Source organism: Podarcis raffonei, chromosome 5 (genome assembly GCF_027172205.1).
Source record: "Podarcis raffonei isolate rPodRaf1 chromosome 5, rPodRaf1.pri, whole genome shotgun sequence".
NCBI lineage: Eukaryota > Metazoa > Chordata > Lepidosauria > Squamata > Lacertidae > Podarcis > Podarcis raffonei.
The window spans coordinates 41,313,943-41,335,950 of NC_070606.1; the positions used below are offsets into that span (position 1 = coordinate 41,313,943).

The 22,008-nt window shown below is 45.9% G+C and overlaps 1 protein-coding gene and 1 long non-coding RNA gene across 6 annotated transcripts in view; both read right to left on the minus strand.

The window, feature by feature from the left end:
- PWWP2B (PWWP domain containing 2B) overlaps nt 1–11,486 on the minus strand; it is a 52,792-nt gene extending 41,306 nt beyond the window's left edge. Inside the window, exons 1-2 of one of the 5 annotated variants that reach the window (XM_053388811.1) lie at nt 11,279–11,486; nt 6,583–6,980 (exon numbers count right to left, since the gene is read on the minus strand). In XM_053388811.1, coding sequence (XP_053244786.1) covers nt 6,583–6,725 — 143 coding nt within the window. In that variant the 5' untranslated portion in view covers nt 6,726–6,980; nt 11,279–11,486. Of the gene's footprint in view, nt 1–6,582; nt 7,025–7,313; nt 7,861–10,042; nt 10,153–10,505; nt 10,593–11,278 lie in introns of those variants that run through there. The other 4 variants (XM_053388808.1, XM_053388809.1, XM_053388810.1 and 1 more) reach the window with 4 other exon arrangements.
- The window catches only part of LOC128414096 (uncharacterized), a 270,502-nt gene that overhangs the window by 24,809 nt on the left and 223,685 nt on the right, over nt 1–22,008 (minus strand). The gene's annotated exons all lie outside the window — the stretch shown is intronic.

Consider the following 22,008-nt stretch of genomic DNA (forward strand, 5'->3'; position numbering starts at 1 on the left):
TTCTTTCTTTCTTTCTTTCTTTCTTTCTTTCTTTCTTTCTTTCTCTCAACCATCCATTCTTAGGACTAACAGAGAGGGATGAAACCTTGCATGCCCTTAATACCACCTGCCAATCTTCTCCCAACACAGTTCTTCAATGATGGAAGTATCTGCTGAAACAGCACAGAAGGCTACATATTGGAAATACACAGTTGCCTTTCTGGGCCAATATGCTCACACCCTGGAGATCACCAAAGCGAGGAGAACATGTTGGGTTTGGGGCACATCAGTCCCTGTGTTAATATGTACACTTGCAATGCTTGCATTACAGAGATGTTACTGGGCTTATGTTAAACAGGGGTAGATTTTTGGCATTTAAGAGAAGAGCAGCTTGCCAGTGGAACCAGTTACTCAGAGGGCTGGTGAGTTCTCCCCATCACTCAAGGCCTTCAAGCAGAGGCTGAATGGTTGGAGGGGCTGGATCCTGAATTTCTTGCACTGAACATGGAGAGCTAGAGCAGGAGGCCTCCAACTCTAGGATGGAGCCTTCTAGCAACTGGTAGATTCATATGAACAGCATCTATACTTGGGTGCCGTATAAACCTATTTACCACATTTGCATCCTTAAATACAGCCTGGAAGGAGCAATGAAATTTATTTCATCTTTGCAACAACTTTCGTTGGAGCAGAGGTGAGTAAGTTAGGAAGATGTACCTTCATCAGCTTTCAAACAGCTCCATTCAACTCTTGAGTACCTGCTCCCAAGAATCCCTTTCAACTGGCAGAAGTTTTCAGCCCTTTGTTCTGCCATTCCAAACCCTCAGGGCTTTTCCTCCTACTATAGTATGTTATCCATGTCTCATCTGTCCTGTTGCTGCCCTCCTCCCCTTTCTCACTTGGTTCTCTGCAACCAAAGTTGCTACATTTCAGAAAACACTGATAGCGCCCCAATAAAGCTACAGTCTTATGCAAACTGACTTGGGCAGTACATCCTACGGAACTCAGTAATACTTCCTTACAAGAAAAGGCACACAGGATCAGTCTGCAAGTTTATTCACAATACTTACTTGCTGAGATGCAAAATGAAGTAAACAAACTGGATAGATGGATCGATCGATCAATCAATCAATCAATCAATCAATCGATAGATACAGTTGTACCTTGGTGGTCAAATGCCTTGGTACTCATTCATTTTGGTTCTCAAACTCCGCAAACCTGGAAGTGAGTGTTCCGGTTTGCGAACATTCTTTGGAAGCCTTGGTTTCCGAATGTTTTGGAAGTCGAACGGACTTCCGGAACGGATTCTGTTCAACTTCCGAGGTACCACTGTAGATGGCAGGAGGGGAGGGGAGGGGAGGGGAGGGGAGGGGAGGCAGAAGTATTTACAATCTGTGGTTTCATAGAGATGGAGAGCAACAAAAAATTCTAACTTAGTAGTTGGTCAAAAAATTGCAGAACCCTTTAAAAAAATAAAAAAATAAACAATTGAGAACCAGAAGTGGGGGAATGGAAAAAGCCCTCCCTGTTATCATATTATTCCTGCCCAAATCAAATACTTGTCAAAACAAGGCTAAAGAAAGGGATGGGCAACACACCTTCTTTTATCCAAAACCTAACCCCAAAGGCAGAATATTTGCTGTTGCAGGTGGGTGAAGGGCAAAACAGCTGGGTGCATTGTAAAACGGGCTCAACATGCCTCTGTGTGGACAACCAATGTTCAAACGACTGCAAATCCATTCAACAGCTTACCAGGGAATGCGTCCCCAGCCTTCTGATGAACAGGACAGCGAGCAGCACACAGATATCCTCCACAGAGATTCCATTTGCTGTGCTGCTTGGAGAAGATAAGAAACACCAGGAGTCTCTTCCACACAGGAGAAACCTCTCCTTTCTTACCTTCCTCAGCAGCACAAATGAGAGACACCCCCCCCTGTTTTCTCTATGTGCCAAGAGAGGGATGGGGGACCTCAGAACAATAACAAAGTGGTAAGCCAACCCCGTCATTTGTGGATACTTAACTGCAATATAAGCACAGTTTCATTTCTTTAAAAAAATCACTGTAAAACATACAGGCATTCAGATACTGAATCTAACACTGTAGGAAAACAGCAAAAGGACATGCAGATTTTTCTGCCACAATAAATCAGGAAGTCAAATGGTTGAGCTGGAAGTCCAGCTGCTTTCTGAGGTCCACTCCCCTCCCCCTTTCGATTTCAACCTCTTGATAAGTGCAAATTAGAAACTCCAGCGCACATCAGTCATTTGAAAAGAGAAGCAGCTCTTCTCTTTCCCAACCCTCATGATGCAGCATTCAGGCCATAACTTCTTTGTGCAGAGACGAGGGCTTCCTTCCCTCTCCCAGATCTGTTCTTTATAGTCATATTTGTGCATCATTCCTTGGGCTTTTAATTCTTCTAGTATCTTGTTACATCTTTTACACAGGTTTGGCTATTCTTACCATTTCCAATCGCATTGATTTCCACATGCATTTCTTTTCCTTCGTCTCCCACCTATACTTTTTGCTCTCTAGTCTAGCAAGATACTGCAGCTTTTACTTATTTTGGGTTCTTTCCCTTCCTCAGCCATTCTGCAATCCTATGCACATTTACTTGGGAGTAATGGCTACTGAACTCCACGGGGCTTACTTCTGAGTGGACATGGGTAGGAGGACTGCACTGTTAATATCTTACGCTCTTCTCCAGGATGCCCCTTCAAAGAAATCTTTCAGGTAACAACTTTAAAGCTCTTGGTTTGACCAGGGAGTGTATGAAAAGGGCAATTATGTTAAACCGGCCAAATAAATCAACCTGCAACAGATGGCAAGGCAATTCTGGAAGCATTTTAGATAGCTGGAAAGAAGTATATCAAACTGAATATGAAGTATCTTAGTCCTATTGAAAAGAAAGAGTAGAAAGAGGTTAAACAAACCAAGAGGAGGAGAAGGAAGAGGGTGGGGGATGGGGCCAGGAACTGTGCTCCAAATGGATAGGCACCAAGCTTTTGAACTGCCTGGGAGGTTTGGAAAAGAAAACAATAGATAAGCTATTTAAGCCTTGCATTAAAAAGCAACCCAAAAGGGCTGGTTTACATTGCCTTTACCCAGGAAAGTCTGCTAGGGAAAAACTGTCATCCAGCCAAGGCAAGAAAATTACAGACACCCCTCGATCCTGCCCTGTTATTTGGGGGGAAACATTTATTTATATCGAATAAGCTCAAGCGAGCAAGCAGATGCAACGCGGAGGAGTTAAAGACTGAAAAGATTATAACAAAGGCACCTGGCTTGAGAAGTGTGGCAAGTCAGACAACAGTACACTGCACCAGGTACATACACCAATAGCCAGGCTTTGATTTATTGCCATTTCATATACATATATGAACCCATAAAATATGGGTTGAATGTAGCCTTTAGCACAAGGGTAGGGAATGCTGGGATGCGGGTGGCGCTGTGGGTTAAACCACAGAGCCTAGGGCTTGCAGATTGGAAGGTCGGCGGTTCAAATCCCCGCGACGGGGTGAGCTCCCGTTGCTTGGTCCCTGCTCCTGCCCACCTAGCAGTTCGAAAGCACACAGTGCAAGTAGATAAATAGGTACCGCTCCAGCAGGAAGGTAAACAGTGTTTCCGTGTGCTGCTCTGGTTTGCCAGAAGTGGCTTAGTCATGCTAGCCACATGACCAGGAAGCTGTACGCCGGCTCCCTCAGCCAATAAAGCGAGATGAGCGCCGCAACCCCAGAGTCGTCCGTGACTGGCCCTAACAGTCAGGGGTCCCTTTACCTTTTTAGGGAATGTTATTCAGTCTCAGGACCAAATTCTGTGCAGGAGGGGCACATGCCACTGGTGTGCAGGGCCAAAAGCAGAGCAGTGAACATGAATACAGTGGTACCTCTAGTTACGAACTTAATTAGTTCTGGAGGTCGTTTCTTAACCTGAAACTGTTCTTAACTGTTCTTAGAGGTGCGCTTTCGCTAATGGGGCCTCTTGCTGCCGCTGCATCGCTGACACACGATTTTCGTTCTCATCCTGGGGCAAAGTTCTCAACTCGAGGTAACTCTTCCAGGTTAGCGGAGTTTGTAACCTGAAGCGTTTGCAACATGAGACATTTGTAGCTCGAGGTACCACTGTATTAGCTTTGTACATTAAGCTGGTTTCTACAAACACTCGGACATCCGTCTCTGTCCTCCACCCAGCCAAGCAAGTAGCATGATCACAGCACAAGGGAACATCCCAGCTAGGCAAGAACACTCAAGGAGGGTGCAAAGCAGAGCAAGTTAAAGGGGGGGGCTGGGGAAAGTCCCATGAGCCAGAAGAAGGGCTGGAGGGCAACCGAGAGCCCACAGGCCCCGGGTACAGGGGATGCAATGCTATCAAACTATTCAGCCTTAATTCTGCACCAAGTTAAATAGCAAGCTTAAACTGAGTGGGTTACATTAGTGTGCTTTGTACTTAAAAAAAAAAATGTTTTTGAAAAAGGGAGGTGGTGTAACTTGAAATAATGCAACAGCCAGGAGAGAAAAAGAGTGAATCTCAGAAACCAACATTCAAGGGGCTGGAACTGCCTATACAGAGGAGGAGGCAGAATGGCAGAGAAGCAACACAATGTACAAACACACATGAAAACTGCTCATTTGGTTGTCTGGTGGAAACTCAAAGGGCTTTGGTGAGAGAGCCCCTGCCTTCCAATGTGTTCCAACAGGGATTGCACGCAAAAAAAATCCCAGTGCACTGTGGCCCATGTTAATTTGCTTCAGAGTCTCAGGTGCCAGGAAGAAATCAATACAGCTGCAGCAATGGCTGGACACATAATGCAAGCATTTCTGTGGCTAGTTTGACAATATCAGAAGCAGTAACTTAGCTACCTGGACAATGAGAAAGGTGGGGGAGGGGGGAGAAGAGCCACATAAACCCACCATTAAACTGAATATCGTGTCTCCCGATGAAGCAAATTTTACATTGTTTGGTCACGGAGTGCATGTTTACATGCTGAAAATAATGAAAAATATTCACTCCGGGGGTGGGGTGGAATGCACATGAAGCCGTATGTTAAAATCACATGCCATTTCTATTAATGGCTGCTGGCATATCTAATTATGAGATAACGCCTGCAGGATAATTGTCAAAGGCTAATGGCTGCACACTGCCTGTGGGTGGGGGAACAGCGAAGCTGTCACCAAGATCAAGTCCTTATTACAGAAAATGAATTTGGGGCCTCCAGAAGTGGCAGGTGTTTATTTACAATTTCTCATCAGAAAACAGAATGGCCCATATTTGAGGAGTGCCCTGTGATCCCTGCTGTAGAGACTCTCAATTTGCAGTTTGGGGTAGTGGGTGTATTCCAAAGAAGTTTTGGCTATTTTAGGACAAAAGAATGTGTGCAGAAGGGAGAGAGAATCAGTGCCATTTCAGGTTATTTAGAAAGGAGTGTTTCAATAACATGGTTAAGCTCAATTTTCTATCATTGGTTGCTTTTCCAGCTTTGGTTTGGCCAAGACAAGGCTCCTTTATTAGAGGACCTTATATGTGCACTTTAACAAACCATTAGGAGCTTTATTTATTATGCACATGAAATTCTTTCATTTTGATAATCCTACAAAGCTTGCAATTTTATACATACTACATGTGGATAACATTATTCTCTACTACAAACACAAAGCACCAACCTTTGTTCATTTGCAGGGATTTCACCAAACATAATAAACCCTAGATTGGGAAGGGGGGGGGGGGCTTTGCTGCTTTCCTCTATATTATGTACCTATGTGGTTTCCTTCCTACACACACACACTCTCTCTCTCTCTCCAACGTTGGTACTTTTGCTAAATTCAGAAAGAAAGAAAAATGACAAGCTGAGGCTGTTTCAACTCAAGATAAAGGCTTTCTGAAGTGTGCAATATTTTTGAACAAAGAAGTCTGTAATTATGGCAACATGTGACATCATGAGGTTATCATGTTGCTGCACCAACAGCCACCCATAGGCAGCACAAAGTGGGGCTTTATCAGGGGGGGAAAGGAGGAAAAAACTTTTAGCAAAGTTGCAACATTTGGAGGCAACCCCCCCTCCCTCCAACATAGGAAACACAGAAGTTTGCTGGTTTGAAAGGTGAAAGCAATGCTTCTTCTCTCCCCCTCTTCTCTATATGATGCACATTTTCAAAAAGAACATGCACCCACAGAAATTATGGCTCACTGCAGAAACCTTTTCAGAGGACCCGAAAGCCTTTTGCACCAATCTGAAAACTGGCTTTCAGAGAGAAGAAAATATTACTTCCACGAGGAATTTCGAACAGAAAATGAAACCAGAACCTGCTGCTCAGAAGGGGCAAGAAAAGCCAGCCTCTCCACCCCACCCCCTCTCTGCACTTTCCTCCCCTCCCCCACTGCAACGTGCCATGCAACTTTAACTCTTTAATCAGATTATGGCCTAATCCCTCCTCCTGCCCAGCTGCTCTGCCCTCGCCCTGCAGCAGGCCCCGGCGGGGAAGGCAAAGTTCTCCGTTGCAATCCCCGCTCCCCTCCCCCGCGTTTTTTGGAAGTTTTGCGCGTGCGGTGGCGGTGGCGGAGAGGGGGCGAGGGGGGAGGAAATGGGAGAATAAAGCAATTCGCGTGCCTACTTTTTAGTGCAATCCAGGAGGATCCCCGTGAAGCGCTTCTCCCCGCAGCTCAAGGTGACCACCAGGGTGTCGTTGACCATTTGCTCCACCAGCACGGGTAGCCAGGAGCCGACCTGCAGCTCCTTCGCGTCGGCCTCCTCCATGCTTTTGCGGAGGAACTCGGCGGCGGCGGCGGCAGCCTCGGGTTGCAACTGGAGTGCGGCTGCGGGATCCCAGGCGGCCTTGCTCGGGCCAGCTCCCCTCCCCCCCAACCCCGCCGGCCTCTGAAGCTGCTGCTGGCGCTGCTACAGTGGCCGCTGCGATGACCTCATGGCTCCAGGCTCCCCCTCAGCAGGGAGGATTAGTAGGTGCGCTGACGTCACAATGCTTCCCTCCCGGGAACGTTCCACGACGGAATCCTGAAACAATTGGCTACATTAAGGTGCTGATTATAGAACAAGGGGGTGCTTTTGTGTCCCGCCCCATCTGCCTCCCCTCCCCACTTTAAACGGGGTGACCCCTTGAAAGGAGGACTGCCCTCTGCCCCCACACTTGTGCTCACAAGCACCACGCGCAAGACCGGTAACGTGGAGGGTCAAGTGACCGTCCAGAGCTAAAACAGCTCCCGTCTCTATACTGCAACGTTTTCAAACAAGCGAGCAGGAAAAGCAGATTAACCTCCATGCATTCCCCACCCCCACCCCAACAGTGGCTGAAAACATGAGATTTCCTCCCCCAAGCTAGATATTTACCTGGAGTGGGTGACACTGCAACACACGCCTCTCTGTGTCCAGTAGGTTTCCGAACAAGCTCACAGTTAAAGTGAATTATTTCTTATTTCCCTTTAGATACCTGGGTTAAGCAAGGGCAACCTTTTTTTGGTTTGCAGACCAGACAAAGGTTCTGACTACTTCAACACCTGGGGGCCGTGTGTTCGAGTTGCCTTTAAAGTTGATAAATACATAACACCACTTTCGCCCTTTCAAAGCTGGGAAGTAGCCAGGCATGTTCAGAAATGAGTCACATTGAGTTTAGTGGGGCCGAATCCTAACCCTGTCTACTCAGAGGTATGTCCTATTGAATTGCAAAGGGCTTATTCCCAGGTAAGTGAGTCGAGAATACAGCCCTTACCATTTACTCCAGGTGAAGCTGTACATTTCAATGGTGCTTTGGGCAAAATGTCCTGGGACAAAGGACTTGTGTAACCAAATCCCCAAACTTTCCGCCTACATGGACAGAAACATTTCCCACTAGCACAATTCAAAGTCCTCGGATTTGTTGGCTTAAAACAGATGGTAGAAAAAGCTGTGAGTTTGCATTTGGTGGGCAGGCCAGCCTCTGAGCTCCTTTCCCCCCTTTTTATAGAGTTTGAGGGTGGACGGAGTGTGATGACAAGAGGTCATCTTCTCCAACTTACATGGGAAATTTCCAATGCCAGCTGCAATGCAAGATATGTCATATGAAGTATGAGCTGTTCCCAAAAGGCATAAAGTCATCCCAAAACAGGATGCATGACTTTAGCTTAACCCGCCTGCGTTTGGAAATACAGATTTATGACCTGCTTTCTTCTTTGCGACACAGATTCCACATAGCTCTCTGTCTTATTAGCAGTGTACATTTACTCAGAAGTAGGGTGCTGCTTGCTTTCAGCCAAGCATCCTTAACCCTATATGTACTCACCTGTGAATAAACACAACTGAATACAGTGGGGTTGACTTCTGAGTAAACATGCACAGGGTTACATTTACAATAATTTTTTCCCCCAGTGGTGCAATCCTATGCATGCTTACTCAGAAGCAAGTCTCATAGTGTTCAACAGACTTACTCCCTCTTTGGTGTTAAGGACAGCAGCCCTAAACCAGGTTACAGTCCACACACTACTTTCTGTCTAGGCTCAACAGATGGCACTCTGAATGGGCAGTGTAGTTACAAAATCCTAACTTGCAAGGTTGCTACATGCAGCCAGTATTATGCATATTCACTCAAAAGTAAGCCCCACTAATAGGATTTACTCCCTAGTAGTAAGTGTGCATACAATCATAGGCTTTGAATTGCTAATTTAAAAGGGAGGATAGTTTAGCATTCTAATGCATTAGTGAATCTGCCTGGCACATCCACATAGGTAAGTAAGCAACACAAATTTATGTGGGCGGGGAGGGGGATTAGACTTCCAAGTATAACATGTTCAAGACCAGGGAACTTAAGTGTCCACCCGCCTCCCATCACTTCGTCAAATAAAATGCTTTTAAAAAACATGCTCCGTAAGAAAACCAGGATCATGATTCAGCAGCAGTCTTGCTTTTGGTCACAATCAGTGGAACAAAAATAGAATGGGCAAAAGACCAGGCCGCTCTCAGGGCCTGCTTTGGCAAAAACAAGAAGGAAGTTAAAAAAGAAAAGGGGAAAAAAGGAAGGTTGATAAGTAAACACAGAGATTTGAACAAAAAGGGTTAAAGCTACTACTGGGTGTCTGTACTGTACTTGTGGAATTGGGGGAAGGGTTGGGGAAGAGATCCAAAGATTTCTTGGAATTGAAGGACTCTGCCTGGTGTTGTGTAGAATTGCTTTCTGAGGCCTGTACCCAAAGGGAAACAAAAAGAGGGCAACTGCCTTTGAGAGGGGTGCAAGGCCAGCAGCTCCTCCTGATCCTGCCACTCTTGCAATGGCTTGTTTTAGATAGAAATCTCCAATGCTGTCAAAAAAAATCTGTTTACCAGCACAACCTTTAACACAGTTTATCACATGAATAACACACCTAGATGGGCTGCAAGCTGCATTGAAAGGCAGCCTTTCTACCTCAACATACAGTGTTCTATCCTTTGGAAACAAAGGGGGGGGGGTTTAAGCCCATTCAAAGGAAGTAATTAAAAGCAAGCAATGAGGCCAAGAGGACAACTACAATGACAACAACAACAACAGCCTTCAAAGCCTTTAAAGCAAATTTCACTTCCTTGGCAGTGCAAGCCTCTACATGCCTACTCAGAAGTAAGCCCTATTGAGCTCAATGGGACATACTCTCAGGATTAAGTGGATTGCAACTCTTAAGCATGCTTCTCCCCCCTTCAAAGTACAAAGTGTTTGGCATAATTTGGAGACAGAGTAAAGAGAATGTATGGCAAACACCACCATTTTGATAAAATAAAAATGGGTGGATTTCTTAGTCAACCCTCTTAATTTATTTATTTTTTAAATTGTATTTGAGTTGCATAATTTTGCTTTTGGCTCCAGGTATTCAAGCGTACTGAAAACAAATGTGATTTAGAAATACAGTGTGGTGATTATTTGAAACATTCGCTAGAGGCTTCTCCTCCCCCCCACCCCCTCCCCCAAAGCCCTCTTGTCCAGAAACTGTTTCTGAAGCAGGGCCAGGCAAATTCTGCACAAGTCAGGAGAAACCTTACATCCGCCTTGCCACATTTCAAGCCTCGTAATTAACCTGACAGCAGATCTATTCAGGGTGAGATCCTAGAGCCACACTTACCTGAGAGCAAGTTCCATTGAACTCAAAGGCCTCAGTTGCTGAGCAGACATGTATAGCAGCACTGCAGTCTCAATGGACTTTCTCTCTGCAAAATTATGCTCCTGGGCTTCTCGCCCCCGCGCCCCCCCCCCCGCTGCTTCAAAAGCTCTTAGCCCAGACTGCAAGCAGGAGCATCGAGGATATTTATGGCCACGCTTTGATCATTCTCTCTTTCGCTGGGAAAATGGTTTTGCTTTATTCGAAGTTATCCCACCGTCTTCTGCAGCCTGGATCGGATTTTATTTGTTGTTGTTATTATTATTACTATTATTAAGAGCGGCTAGAAAAACGTTAAAAAGGCAAGATGGGCGCAGGGGTGGGGGGAAGAGGCTCCCAAGCAAGTCTGAATTAAACCTTTTCAAACGAGACTAATCGGAATGCCCGGAAATAACGAGGAGGAGAAAGTCTGCGGCTCTCACATTACCTGAGCGATCACTGTCTCTCTTCAGCCCCTTTAACCGTGACAATGTTTGACAATTCAGCGAAGTTACTATGCGCGGCGTTTCGTTTCCACCACGCTCCCCCTAGCGGCTGCTTACTGGCATTGCCTCGGTGGCTGCTTAGAGAGAGGAGGCGCCGCCCCCTCCTCGCCTGACAGGCGGCTTCTGAGGGAGAGGCTTTTCTGCTCCGAGATTGTGCTCATACATGTTAAAAATTCACCTGTGCAATTCTTAGACCTCTAAATCAGGGGCCAATGCTCCTTCCGGCATGGTTTATGTTCCTGCGTTGCAGGGGAATGGACTAGATGACCCCTGGGTGCCTCCCAGCTCTAAAAATTCTATTATCCTATGTGCACTGGGCTGTTTTTAATGTTGGCCCCTTTTCTGTGGAAAAAAAAAAGCTTACTACGTTGGTGCTCCGTATGTATTCCTCTCCGGGTGCAAGGCTCTTCACAATCTGGATAACCTCTGAATGGAGCATATAAAAACACAGCTAAGCCTTAACTGCCTTTGCCAACCCGGTGCCCTCCAGATCTAGGGCTGATGAGCGTTGTAGTCGGAAACATCTGGAGGGCGCCACGTTGGCGAAGGCTGCCATAGGCAAGCAGGGCAGGACGCCACCTTGAATCTCAGGCACGCCCCCTCCTCTTCTGCCTGCTCCTGAACACATTCCTAGCAGAGGATTTGCAAAAGCACCGCCCGCCCGCTCCAAAACCCTCCAATAGTAGAAGTAAAAGGAAACGGCTAGGCTACTTACTGCAGGGGTTGGGCAGACTTCAGGCTTGCGGGATCTGCTTTTTTCCCTGTTGCCACTAAAACTCTGGGGCTCCACCCACGGGAGCCAGGTGCAAAATGCTCAGGCAGCGGACAAACGCTTAGAACTAAGTCGTGCACATGCTCAGAGCAGGACTTTCTGATCAATACCAGCAACCAAGATCACAAATCCTTTAAATTAATGCAGAAACTCACTCCTGGTTTCTCTCTCCACCCCCACCCCAGTCTTCTTCTTCTTCTTCTTTTAGTTTGAGGGTAGGGCAAGCTTTTTAGACAATTGGAAGCCGATTGCTTAATCCATTTGCAAATCACTCAGAGATCTTCTGCCCACCTCTAGCTATTGAACAGCAGATGATAAATGCTTGTCACGTGTGTGGGGGGGGGACCCGCTGCAGAAACTAGTGAACAGATAACTAGTAAATAGTGGCTTAGTGATAAACTTTGAAATGCAGGGGCACATCCTGACAGCACTCGCCACACAAGGAATGTCACACACACACACACAAAACACACCAAAAGGCAGCCTGTAGCATAATACCCAGTTTATTAGGGTCAGCTATCCTATGCACAGGGATGCGGGTGGTGCTGTGGGTTAAACCATAGAGCCTAGGACTTGGCGGTTCGAATCCCCGTGACGGGGTGAGCTCCTGTTGCTCGGTCCCAGCTCCTGCCAACCTAGCAGTTCAAAAGCACCTCAAAGCACAAGTAGATAAATAGGTACTGCTCCAGCAGGAAGGTAAACGGCGTTTCCGTGTGCTGCTCTGGTTTGCCAGAAGCGGCTTAGTCATGCTGGCCACATGACCCGGAAGCTGTATGCTGGCTCCCTCGGCCAATAAAGCGAGATGAGCGCCGCAACCCCAGAGTCGTCCCCGACTGGACCTAACGGTCAGGGCTCCCTTTCCCTTTCCCTTTACCCTGTGCACAGTTTCCTGGGGAGTCTGCTCCATTGAACACAGTACTGCAGGGCTTTTTTTCCTGAGCTTATAAAATGTGTTGACATTCCTCTGCCATACACACAGCATCTTCTATTAGTTGTCTTCTTTCTTAGAATCAGGGAATTGGAGAGTCGGAAGGGTCCACAAGAGTCATCTAGTCTGAGCCCCTGCAATGTGGAGCTCGAACTCATGGCCCTGACATCTGCCGACTGAGCTAGATTCTCCCCACCCCCTCCCAGTAAGATCAAACCTTGCTACTGCTGAATTTGTGTCCTCACCTTCCTTATTTTGGTTTTTATAATGCTGTTTCACAGTTTTTATTATACGGGTTGATTGTTTCCATGCTATTTTTTTTAAATAACCACTGCATGTACCAGGAGACACACTCAGCGAAGGAAAATAAATGTGCACAATCATCACAAAAACAAGGCAATCTACAGTTTACATGCTTTCTCAAAGTGGAAATGCTGTCTTGTTTAGGGAAAATGTGTTAGCCTTTCCCCTAACTGCCCAGTATGCATGTAGCCACTATGCTATCATGTAGCCTTGTGGGAGTGACAAAGCTTTCTCATTCCAAGGATTCCAAGCTTCTGGGAGCCAGATACCACATTTTTTTTTGCGGATGGGGCCAGAGACAAAAGCGGGTGGATCAACAGATGTGACTACAGTGGGCACACAAAAGCCAGATGTTTCTACATGCATGCTCCATCCTCCAATCTGGCAGGTGTGATCACAGCTCATGTCCCAGCAAGGCAAATGTAAGGAGGATGCTGAGTAGGTAAGCAGGGCCTGGGGAGAGTCTCCAAGGGCCAGGCAGAGAAGCTGGGGGGGGCACATTTCCACACCCCTGTCACATTGCAGTTACTTTACTTGGAAAGTGGAAAGGGACAGGCAAAGATTTCCCCAAACTCTGGGTCACACAGTGGATAAAGGCGAAGGACCACAAGGAGTGACGGTCATTGGTGGCTATTTGGTCATTGTGGTCCACTATGTGTTTCCAGATGCAGTTCCGTCTCAAAGCCAACAGAATGCCATTGTGCCTAGGAAGCTGGGTAAAGAAGGAAACAGCGGTTAATATCCTGTTCCAGCTGAATCTGGTAACACCCACAAGGGCATGTTGTGTGTACACAAAATACATATTACATTTGTGTAGGAAGGTGCTCTTTGTTTCCATCTCCGCTTCACTTCCTGGTTGCAACTGATTTTTATCCCTTTTTGAGAGGGGCAGCTGCATCTCCAAATGCCTCCTGGCTTAATAGTCTTATGTCAAACAGACATAGTCACAGCATCTGAAGTGACAGAGCAAACTGATCCTTGACACTGTTGTAAGTGAAGCAGCAGAGATCTTTCCATGTGCAAATTAAGGGTTAATTCTATTAGGGTTAAAGTCAACTAACCAAGAGGGGTGGAGGTGCTGTTTAGCAACCAGGCAGAGTGGCATGATGTGTGCTGGGGTAGCTTGGCTGTGGCATTTTGAGGGAGTTTTCCTCTGTATGTTTGCTTTAATGTCTCCCTGCTATATACAAGGCCTGAAGTAGGAAAGACATAATCTCTCCGTTCCTTTCTCCTCCAGTTATACACTGCTTTGTTTAAAGCTTGCTCGGTGCGGTGTTATCAGGTCTTTTCTCTGGATTCCATCTGTTGATGTGGCTTTGCTAACGGACACCAACCAAAGGAGTGGCAATACCTGGGAAATTTGAAAGACCCGATCTTCCAGAATCTTCTTCCACACCCTCCTCCCCAGTGGATTTATCTGAATGGGAATTGAGCAAGATCGCAGCTGTGCTCTTGCTCAACGACTGCATTTCATGTAAACGCAACAGGGTTTGGATACAGAAAGTTCCTGGTGGATTGTCCCCCGGCAGTCCCCAGACCCTTCCTTTGAGGAGAAGCTCCATTGCTCGCTCTGACCAGGCTGCTCCATCGCACTTTCTCTTCTGTTGCTGCAGTGGAATCACATTCCTTGCGAGTCTGTCCATGTTGCTGCATAGATATTTGGCAGGTGCTGCACAGCACACGGCAATAACCTTCCCTGCGGTTGCTGTGCAGCCACAGCCATCAACGTTGCTCCTTAGCAGCAGAAAACAAGGCAACTTGCTTGGAGGGCAGCACATTTCACATGGACTAGCTCAAAACTCCAACGATGTCTAAACACTGTTCCTAAGCTACCACAAAGGGGACTTTGCAAATGTAGCATAAGCCTGTGTTCCTCTGAAATCTTTTCTCACACTTGGCTTCCCTCTTTGGATTCAACCCAGAGAACACTTAAGAACAAGATCCCCGCTGCAGATTCTTGTTTTATGGATGATTTATACCACAGGCAACTGAGGTGGTTAGGATGGGGGAACCTGTGGCCACACCAGATGCCAGTGGACATATCCCACCTGTTATGTATTCAGTGGTCTGTGTTTGCCTGAGCTTGAGTCTGGACTAAGGATTCTGAACTCCTGTGTTCTGATTTGATACATGATGTCCAATCATAGAACATTTCAGAATTTGGGCCTCTGCCATTGGCCCTTGAACTCTGAGTCGTGATTCGCAGCTTGGAAGTTTAGACAGCCAATCACGCTGGGAGTGGGAGTAGCCCAGACTTTCAGGAGTGTATATAAGCAGTTGCTTTGCCCCTGTTTCCCAGTTATGTTGTTCAATAAAGGTTCTTGCTGTTATCGCTGTGTCTTGCCTCGTGGGAGCCCACCTACACTTCACCACCAGTGCTATTTTTCTAGAAAAAGAGGTGTCAGACCTCACCTTGTTCTCTTATAATGGCAATGGCACTCACTCAAGAGGTGCCGGAACTGAGTTCCAGTGATCCCACCATGTATTTTTATGTGAACTGCCCTGTTATCCTCAGATGAAGGGCAGTATATAAATTTAATTCATAAATAATAATAATAAAACAAACCATTCCTGGGCATGCTGGCAGGAGCTGATGGAAGTTGGAGTTCAACAGCATCTGGAGTTCAACAACGTGTTCCCCATCCCTGTGTAAAGTGACTTCCAGCACGATCCCAAGCATGTTTACATAGAAGGAAGCCCCACAGACCTCTATGGGGCCTGCTCCTTAGTTCATGTCCTTAGCAGGGCCAGTCCAACCCTCAGACAGAGGAAAGTCACTTCAAGCACCAGGTGTGGCGATCAGGTGATCGAGTACAGAGATAGTGCTGTGCCCCCCAAAGCTAGCCTACTGACCTCAGGTGTGGTCAGTTCAGACCTCTGGCCAGGATGATCTAGGTCTCCCCTGGCAGCTTACTAGGGGAGGGGTTGTGTTTCTGAAAGAGGCAGGGGTCCCATTCACTTTTGCCTGTAGTCCTGCCCACGGCCAGCATGTGCCTCCGCCCACCGACAGATTACACGCAAGGGAATGCAGCCTTTGAGAAAAAAATTAATGTTGCCCACACTTGGGATAGATAGCACTAAACTGAAGTGGACAGATAGTTTGGTCTGCTATAAGGCAGCTTCCCAAGCAGGTACCGGGCATTAAAATTCCCAAGAAGATGGCCAATACAATGCATGCAACTAGCACCCTAGGGACAGGTGCATCAACATTCCAAGCCACGAGAGGCCTCAAAAAAAAAAAAAAAGATTCATTTGTTCATTCATTTCACTTGTACAACAGTATCCCATGCACAAAGAAATCATGCACGAAACGGCTTACACAAAGAAACAGGGTGCATTTCAAACAAGTACTACCAAAGCAATTTCATAATAATGTACAGTCAAACCACAGTTCCCAAACGGTTTTGTTCTGGAACGTTTCGACTCCCAAACACTGAAAACCCAGAAGTAAATGCTCTGGTTTTCGAACGTTTTTTGGAAGCTGAACGTCCAACACGGCTTCCGCTTGTGTGCAGGAATCAAAAGCTGCGCCTCAGTTGTCGAACATTTTGGAAGCCAAAAGGGCTTCCGGAGCAGATTACATTTGACAGCCAAGGTTTGATTGTAGCAACTATTTCATAATATAGCAAAGCAATAACCACTATAATAACATACCCCAAAACCCACATTCCAGTACTATATGACAAGATTACTTAGACAATCCACAGCATCCAATAGTAAAAATAACAAGGGAGCTTCACACTCCTAGAAACACCCCCCCCCCATGGTGTTGCTCTCAGTCCCTCTCCAGCCATAGGTCCTTATCAGGCTTCCAAGGGCAAAAGGTGAGAGAGCTGGAAACACCCCTTCCATGATGTTACTCCCTCCAAGTGAGCTTCCCTGCCATACACTCATGTACAGAAATACTAAACTGCTTGTGAGCTGTGCTTAAAGGCGTCCACCTACCTGCAAGAGATGTGTGTACATTTGTGCATGACTGTCTCATGTATCTACTGAATGCTGGCAAGAATGAGTAATACAGTTCCTACGCCCATCTCCATGCCTAGCGTTGTTACTTTAATGAAAACAATGTGCCTGCTGTATATTTTGATAAGCTAGACTAGCTTTCAGCTGGTTTTAAACTGACCTGAAAGCTCATACTTTCAGAAGAGTCTTTTTTTTCACCTACCAAGGAAAACTGAATTCTACAGTGAGCTTGTTTCTAAAGGCTAAGCCTATTTTTTCATAATCTGGGCTGACTCTCTCCCACTAGCTTGATCTATATGATGCAAGACTATAATTATTTGCAATAATTATACTATAATTATTATTAATTTTTTACTCCTTCTCCAAAACTGAAGTTTAATATAGCTTGCTGTGGCCCCCTGTTGACTGTTTTACAAACAAATAAAGGTGGCATTTAAAACCCATGGTTAATAACATCCTACAATGATATGAAAACAGGTTTTTTCCATTGGCAAAACTTCAATCTGTTATACCTAGCTCTTGCACATCTTGCAAATGCAGGAGGCTTGCCTGACCCCATTTCAGCAGAAGCAGCAGAAGTGTAAGCCACACACAGAGAGACCTATGGCCTAGATTGAAATGAATGGGGAACCTGCACATCAAAGACCTCTTGTGCACCACAGAGCACATGGGAGTCTGTATCAGTGAGCATTTAGACATTAGGTGCATCTGGTGTCTAAATGCTCACTGATCCAGACTCCCATGTGCTCTGTGATGCACAGGAGGCCTTTGATGTGCAGGTTCCCCATTCATTTCATGTTTTAGGATTAAGGTGTTAGCAGTATGCTTGCTGCCATTCTACCTTGATGACTGATAGAGATATTTAAATATATCAAAACATGTCTATATTACAGCCTCTAGATTTGCATAGTCACCTGGCAGCATCCCTCCCTCCTCTTAATTAGCCCAGCCCTGGAGATGTTTTTATTTTCTGGGAAACGCCCAGTGGGTTGGTTCCAAAGGGGCTGCTCTGATAATGAATCTTTCTTATCCTCCTCTCGCCCCATCTTCCACAAAGTATCTCCAGAAGATCAAGGATACCCCAACCAGCCTGGGCTCCATCAAGGGGGTTGAAGTGGGAGGGGCAGGGGAATCACTTTAAATGAATGTATTTATTTAGGTATTTCCATAACACATGGCGCTGTGTTCACAGGGCTGCGTACAACTTATTAAAACACATCAGTACATATTCCTAAAACCTATTTAAAAGGCAATGCGAAGTTAAACACTGCATAAACTAACATAACAAATGAAATTAACACAAAACAGCAAAAGGTACAATACTAAACTAAGCTCAGACAGATTGCACCTCTTCACCTCCCAAAGCTTGGTAAAAGAGGTATGTTTTCACCATCTTCTTAAAAGAGTATAATGTTGGGAATGCCACGTCTGCAAAGTGTCTCTGGCCAATTTTTGGCAATCTGTCCTCAAACAGTCACTTCCTTGTCACAGCTCATCCTGTTGTTCAGGAAGATCCCCTGACCCTCTGGAGAGGTTTTGGATGTGCAGGGAAAAGAAAAGTCTGCCCTCGCCGCCAGGCTAACCTTTGGATCCAGCACAATATTCTCTAATCATGTGCACACAGATATTCAAGGCAAGTTACAAGCTAAGCAATGTAGCATGATATGATACATCATGATCAAACATGAGCGGGTACTGACTCAATTCAAAATGGATGCTACCACAGGAAAAAAAGCCAAAGTACAGTTGAAGGTTTTAGTAGCTGAGTAGGAGGATTGGTTAATATTTAGCCTCCGGAAAACTGCCTTTGTCACTCCCAAAGGCAAGGGAATGTTGGAATGCAGCTGCAGCGTCTAACCATTTCTGCATTACATCACTGCTCAGTCCAATGCTGTAGAGATCAATTCTTTTTAAGGACAAAGGAAAATAAGCAAATGATTAGAAATTGATCCCAGAATGGAGAAACCAAAGGAAACACTGTGACATGCAGAGTTAATCATGTGGCAAATTTAAGTTGCCCATAGCTGACACCGGCAAATGTACCTGCATTTTATTTTTAAGATATGGTTTTATACATATACACATTTGGGAAATGTATCTAAACTTAGGCCGCTCACTAAAACCAACAGCTGTTTGAGCACGTTGCAGTTAATTGATGATTGCAATTAGAATCAACTACATCAATTAATTTGCAATGAATGAGCCGCAACAAACAGTAGAATCAATGGCTCTCTCCAGGAACAAAAAACCACCACCAGATTTGTACAGTTGCAAGAAAAGGCACTTGTGGATACTTTGGTGCTCTCCTGATAAATTGTGAGCTGAGCAGTTGACCTCTTTGTAACTTTGTTATTCATATGTTGCAGTTCCTTGACGAGGTCAGTAGTGCTGTAGGCCTCTTGTACCCCTCTGCCCTCATATTTTACTGAGGCAATGACCCTGTTCCTGGGCTGTACAATATCTGAGAAATGTTCCCTAGGAGAAAACATTTCTCTACACAGAAACATACCAGGTCAGGGTTAGAACTGTTTTCTGTGCACAAGGCCTTTTTGTACGGAGGAGCGCTCAATGAAGTCACCCCTGCTGGCTGCCTGAAGTTCTGTAGCTCTGACACCTTAGTGAAAAGTAGCCCTCAGTACGTGGAAGGTATCTTAAGCCACATCTGCACTATTAAAGCACTATTACACCATCTTAAGGGTCATGGCTTCCCCCAAAGAATCCTGGGGGCTGTAGTTTGTTAAGGGTGCTGAGCGTTGCTAGGAGATCACTGTTCCCTTCACAGAGTTACAATTCCCAGAGTTCCCGAAACAATTCTAGGAATCGCAGCTTTGGAAGCAAGGAGTTAAGACTCAACGGCCTATGCAGCAGTTGATGGTAGGTGGCCTATGATGGACAGAAAGAAGGGGCATTCATAGCTGGGACACTTTGCCCTGGACGATTGTTCTAGCTGGAACCCTACGATGAGACCTTCTCTGTCAGCCTTCCCCAACATTGCATCATAGAATTGTAGAGTTGGAAGGGATCCAATGGATCATCTAATCCAACCCCCTGAAAGTCAGTGACCTCCAAATGTTTGGAACTACAACTCTCACCATCCCTGACCATGTTGCACTGGAATTGGGAGTCTAGGAAGGTTTGGAGAGGAGAAGGCTGCTCTGTGCTGACCAATGAGTTACTGCTAATGTGTTCTGCAGGCAGAAAACCAGAACTGACCCGTGATCAACCTTCCAGTATGATTTAAAGCACATTAAATGTCTCAGGACCGCAATACCTCAAGGACCTCCTCTTCCTATATGAACCTACCTGGACTCTGTGATCATCTTCTGAAGCCCTTCTTCGTGTGCCTCCTCCTTGAGCGGTCAGGAGGGTGGCAACACAAGAACGGGCCTTCTCTGCAGTGGCTCTCCCCAGGGAAGTTACCATGGCACCTTTACTATACAACTTTAGGCGCCAGGCAAAAACGTTCCTTTTTAACCAGGACTTTGCTGACTTGATCTACATCCTATACCCTTTTTAAAATGCTGGCTCTTTTTGTTTTTTGTTTTATTGGGTTGTATTTTTTGTTTTTGTTTTGTTTATGTATTTGCTATTTTATGTGAACCGCCCTGGGACCTTCAGGTATAGGGCGGTATAGAAATTAAATAAATTAATAATAATAATAATAATAATAATAATAATTCAGACTTGTGAAGTTTCCAGAACCAGCCACATGCCTTCTTCTGGATGTAATTATCAAAGCTTCCCTCTCTGCCTACTTGTTTTAGGTGCTCACCTCCAACCACATCCAAAATGCTGAACTGGGCAGGCTTAGACATGCAATACACAAACCCATCCAGGAAGCCAAGATGATGTTATGCAGTTTCCCAATCCCAATAGATGGGAGATCAGGAACAATTCTACACTGGGGGGACGAACGCATGGGAGCTTTTTAGCCTGAGGACTGCATTGCCTCAGAAGCAGCATTCTGGGGCTACATGCCAGTGGCGAGCAGAGCCAGAGACTAAGAGAGAGTTGGCCAGAGGCAAAAGTGGCGACTCCTACCTTAGTACATTTCACTCATGCCAAAAGGTAGAGGTTTCTACACATACATCTCTTAATACAGGCAACCGAGAGGCACTGTTACAAAGTTCAAAGATGCATTCCAGCTAGGCAATAGCACAAGATGAGGAGCAGGGCTGGAGACAGGTGAGAGGGGAGGAGATAGGGAGAGAGGCTTGGCCTAGGGTTGCCACATGTCCAGAAAATGTCCAGAATATTGCAACGGCAAGCGGTGTCTGGGCGAAAATTGGCTAAATGTCCAGGGAAATCTGATTTTCCATAGAAATAGCTCAAAAAAGTCCAATTTCTTTGCGATTTTTCTCAACAAATTTGCCCCCCCCCCACTCAACCCAAGGTTCTCCATCCCTACTTTTCCAAGCACCTTTGCTGTACAGGTACATCGGTCTATTCTGTCAGTGCTGGGTTAACAAGCCAAATTATGCTGCGCCACCAAAACGTTTCTGTAGCTGGGATTCCCTACTCAACAGCAATATATTTAGCTGGAGTTGTGGATCCAAAGTGACTCTTGTCATCTCAGAGGTAATTCTTGCTCATTCTTTAGCACTGGGAATGTGGCTCTCCTAGTGACATAAAGGTAAAGGGACCCCTGACCATTACGTCGAGTCATGACCGACTTGGGTTGCAGCGCTCATCTCGCTTTATTGGCCAAGGGAGCCGGTGTACAGCTTCCGGGTCATGTGGCCAGCATGACTAAGCCGCTTCTGGCAAACCAGAGCAGCACACGGAAACGCCGTTTACCTTCCCACCGGAGCGGTACCTATTTATCTACTTGCACTTTGACGTGCTTTCAAACTGCTAGGTTGGCAGGGGCAGGGACCGAGCAACAGGAGCTCACCCCGTCGCGGGGATTCGAAACGCCAGCCTTCTGACCGGAAAGTCCTAGGCTCTGTGGTTTAACCCACAGCGCCACCTGCGTGGTGTCAGAAGTGGGATGGCCATCTACAATTAAAGAGGTCTTTTTTCCGTGACATTAGGAGGAGGGACAGCACAACTCTGGTTGTTTTAACTGTATCTTTCCCAAAGAGTCAGCAGATAGAATCTATGTCCAGAGGGCAAGGAACCCGAAAAACTAAAAGACATTATCCACCCACCCCCAAGTTTTATCATCAGGCTCTGTTGTTGCAGTAAACATTTTGTGATTCCTGTTCTTCCTTCCAAAGATTTATCACTTGGCATTTCCATTCCCTGTTCACCCCATCCCTCATTTTCTAGCAAGCTAATGCTCCCCCTTTGCTGCATGAAAATGCATATCTCCCAACTGTTTTGAAAAGCTAAAAATTTCTCTCCAGCTACAAGGCCAGCACCATCCCTCCTGTTCGTTTTGTGGCTATAAAACTACAGCTACAGATGGATTTAGAAATAGGGATGGAACACCAGCTATTTGTGGAATCCGGAGGGGGAATAACAGCTGGTACAG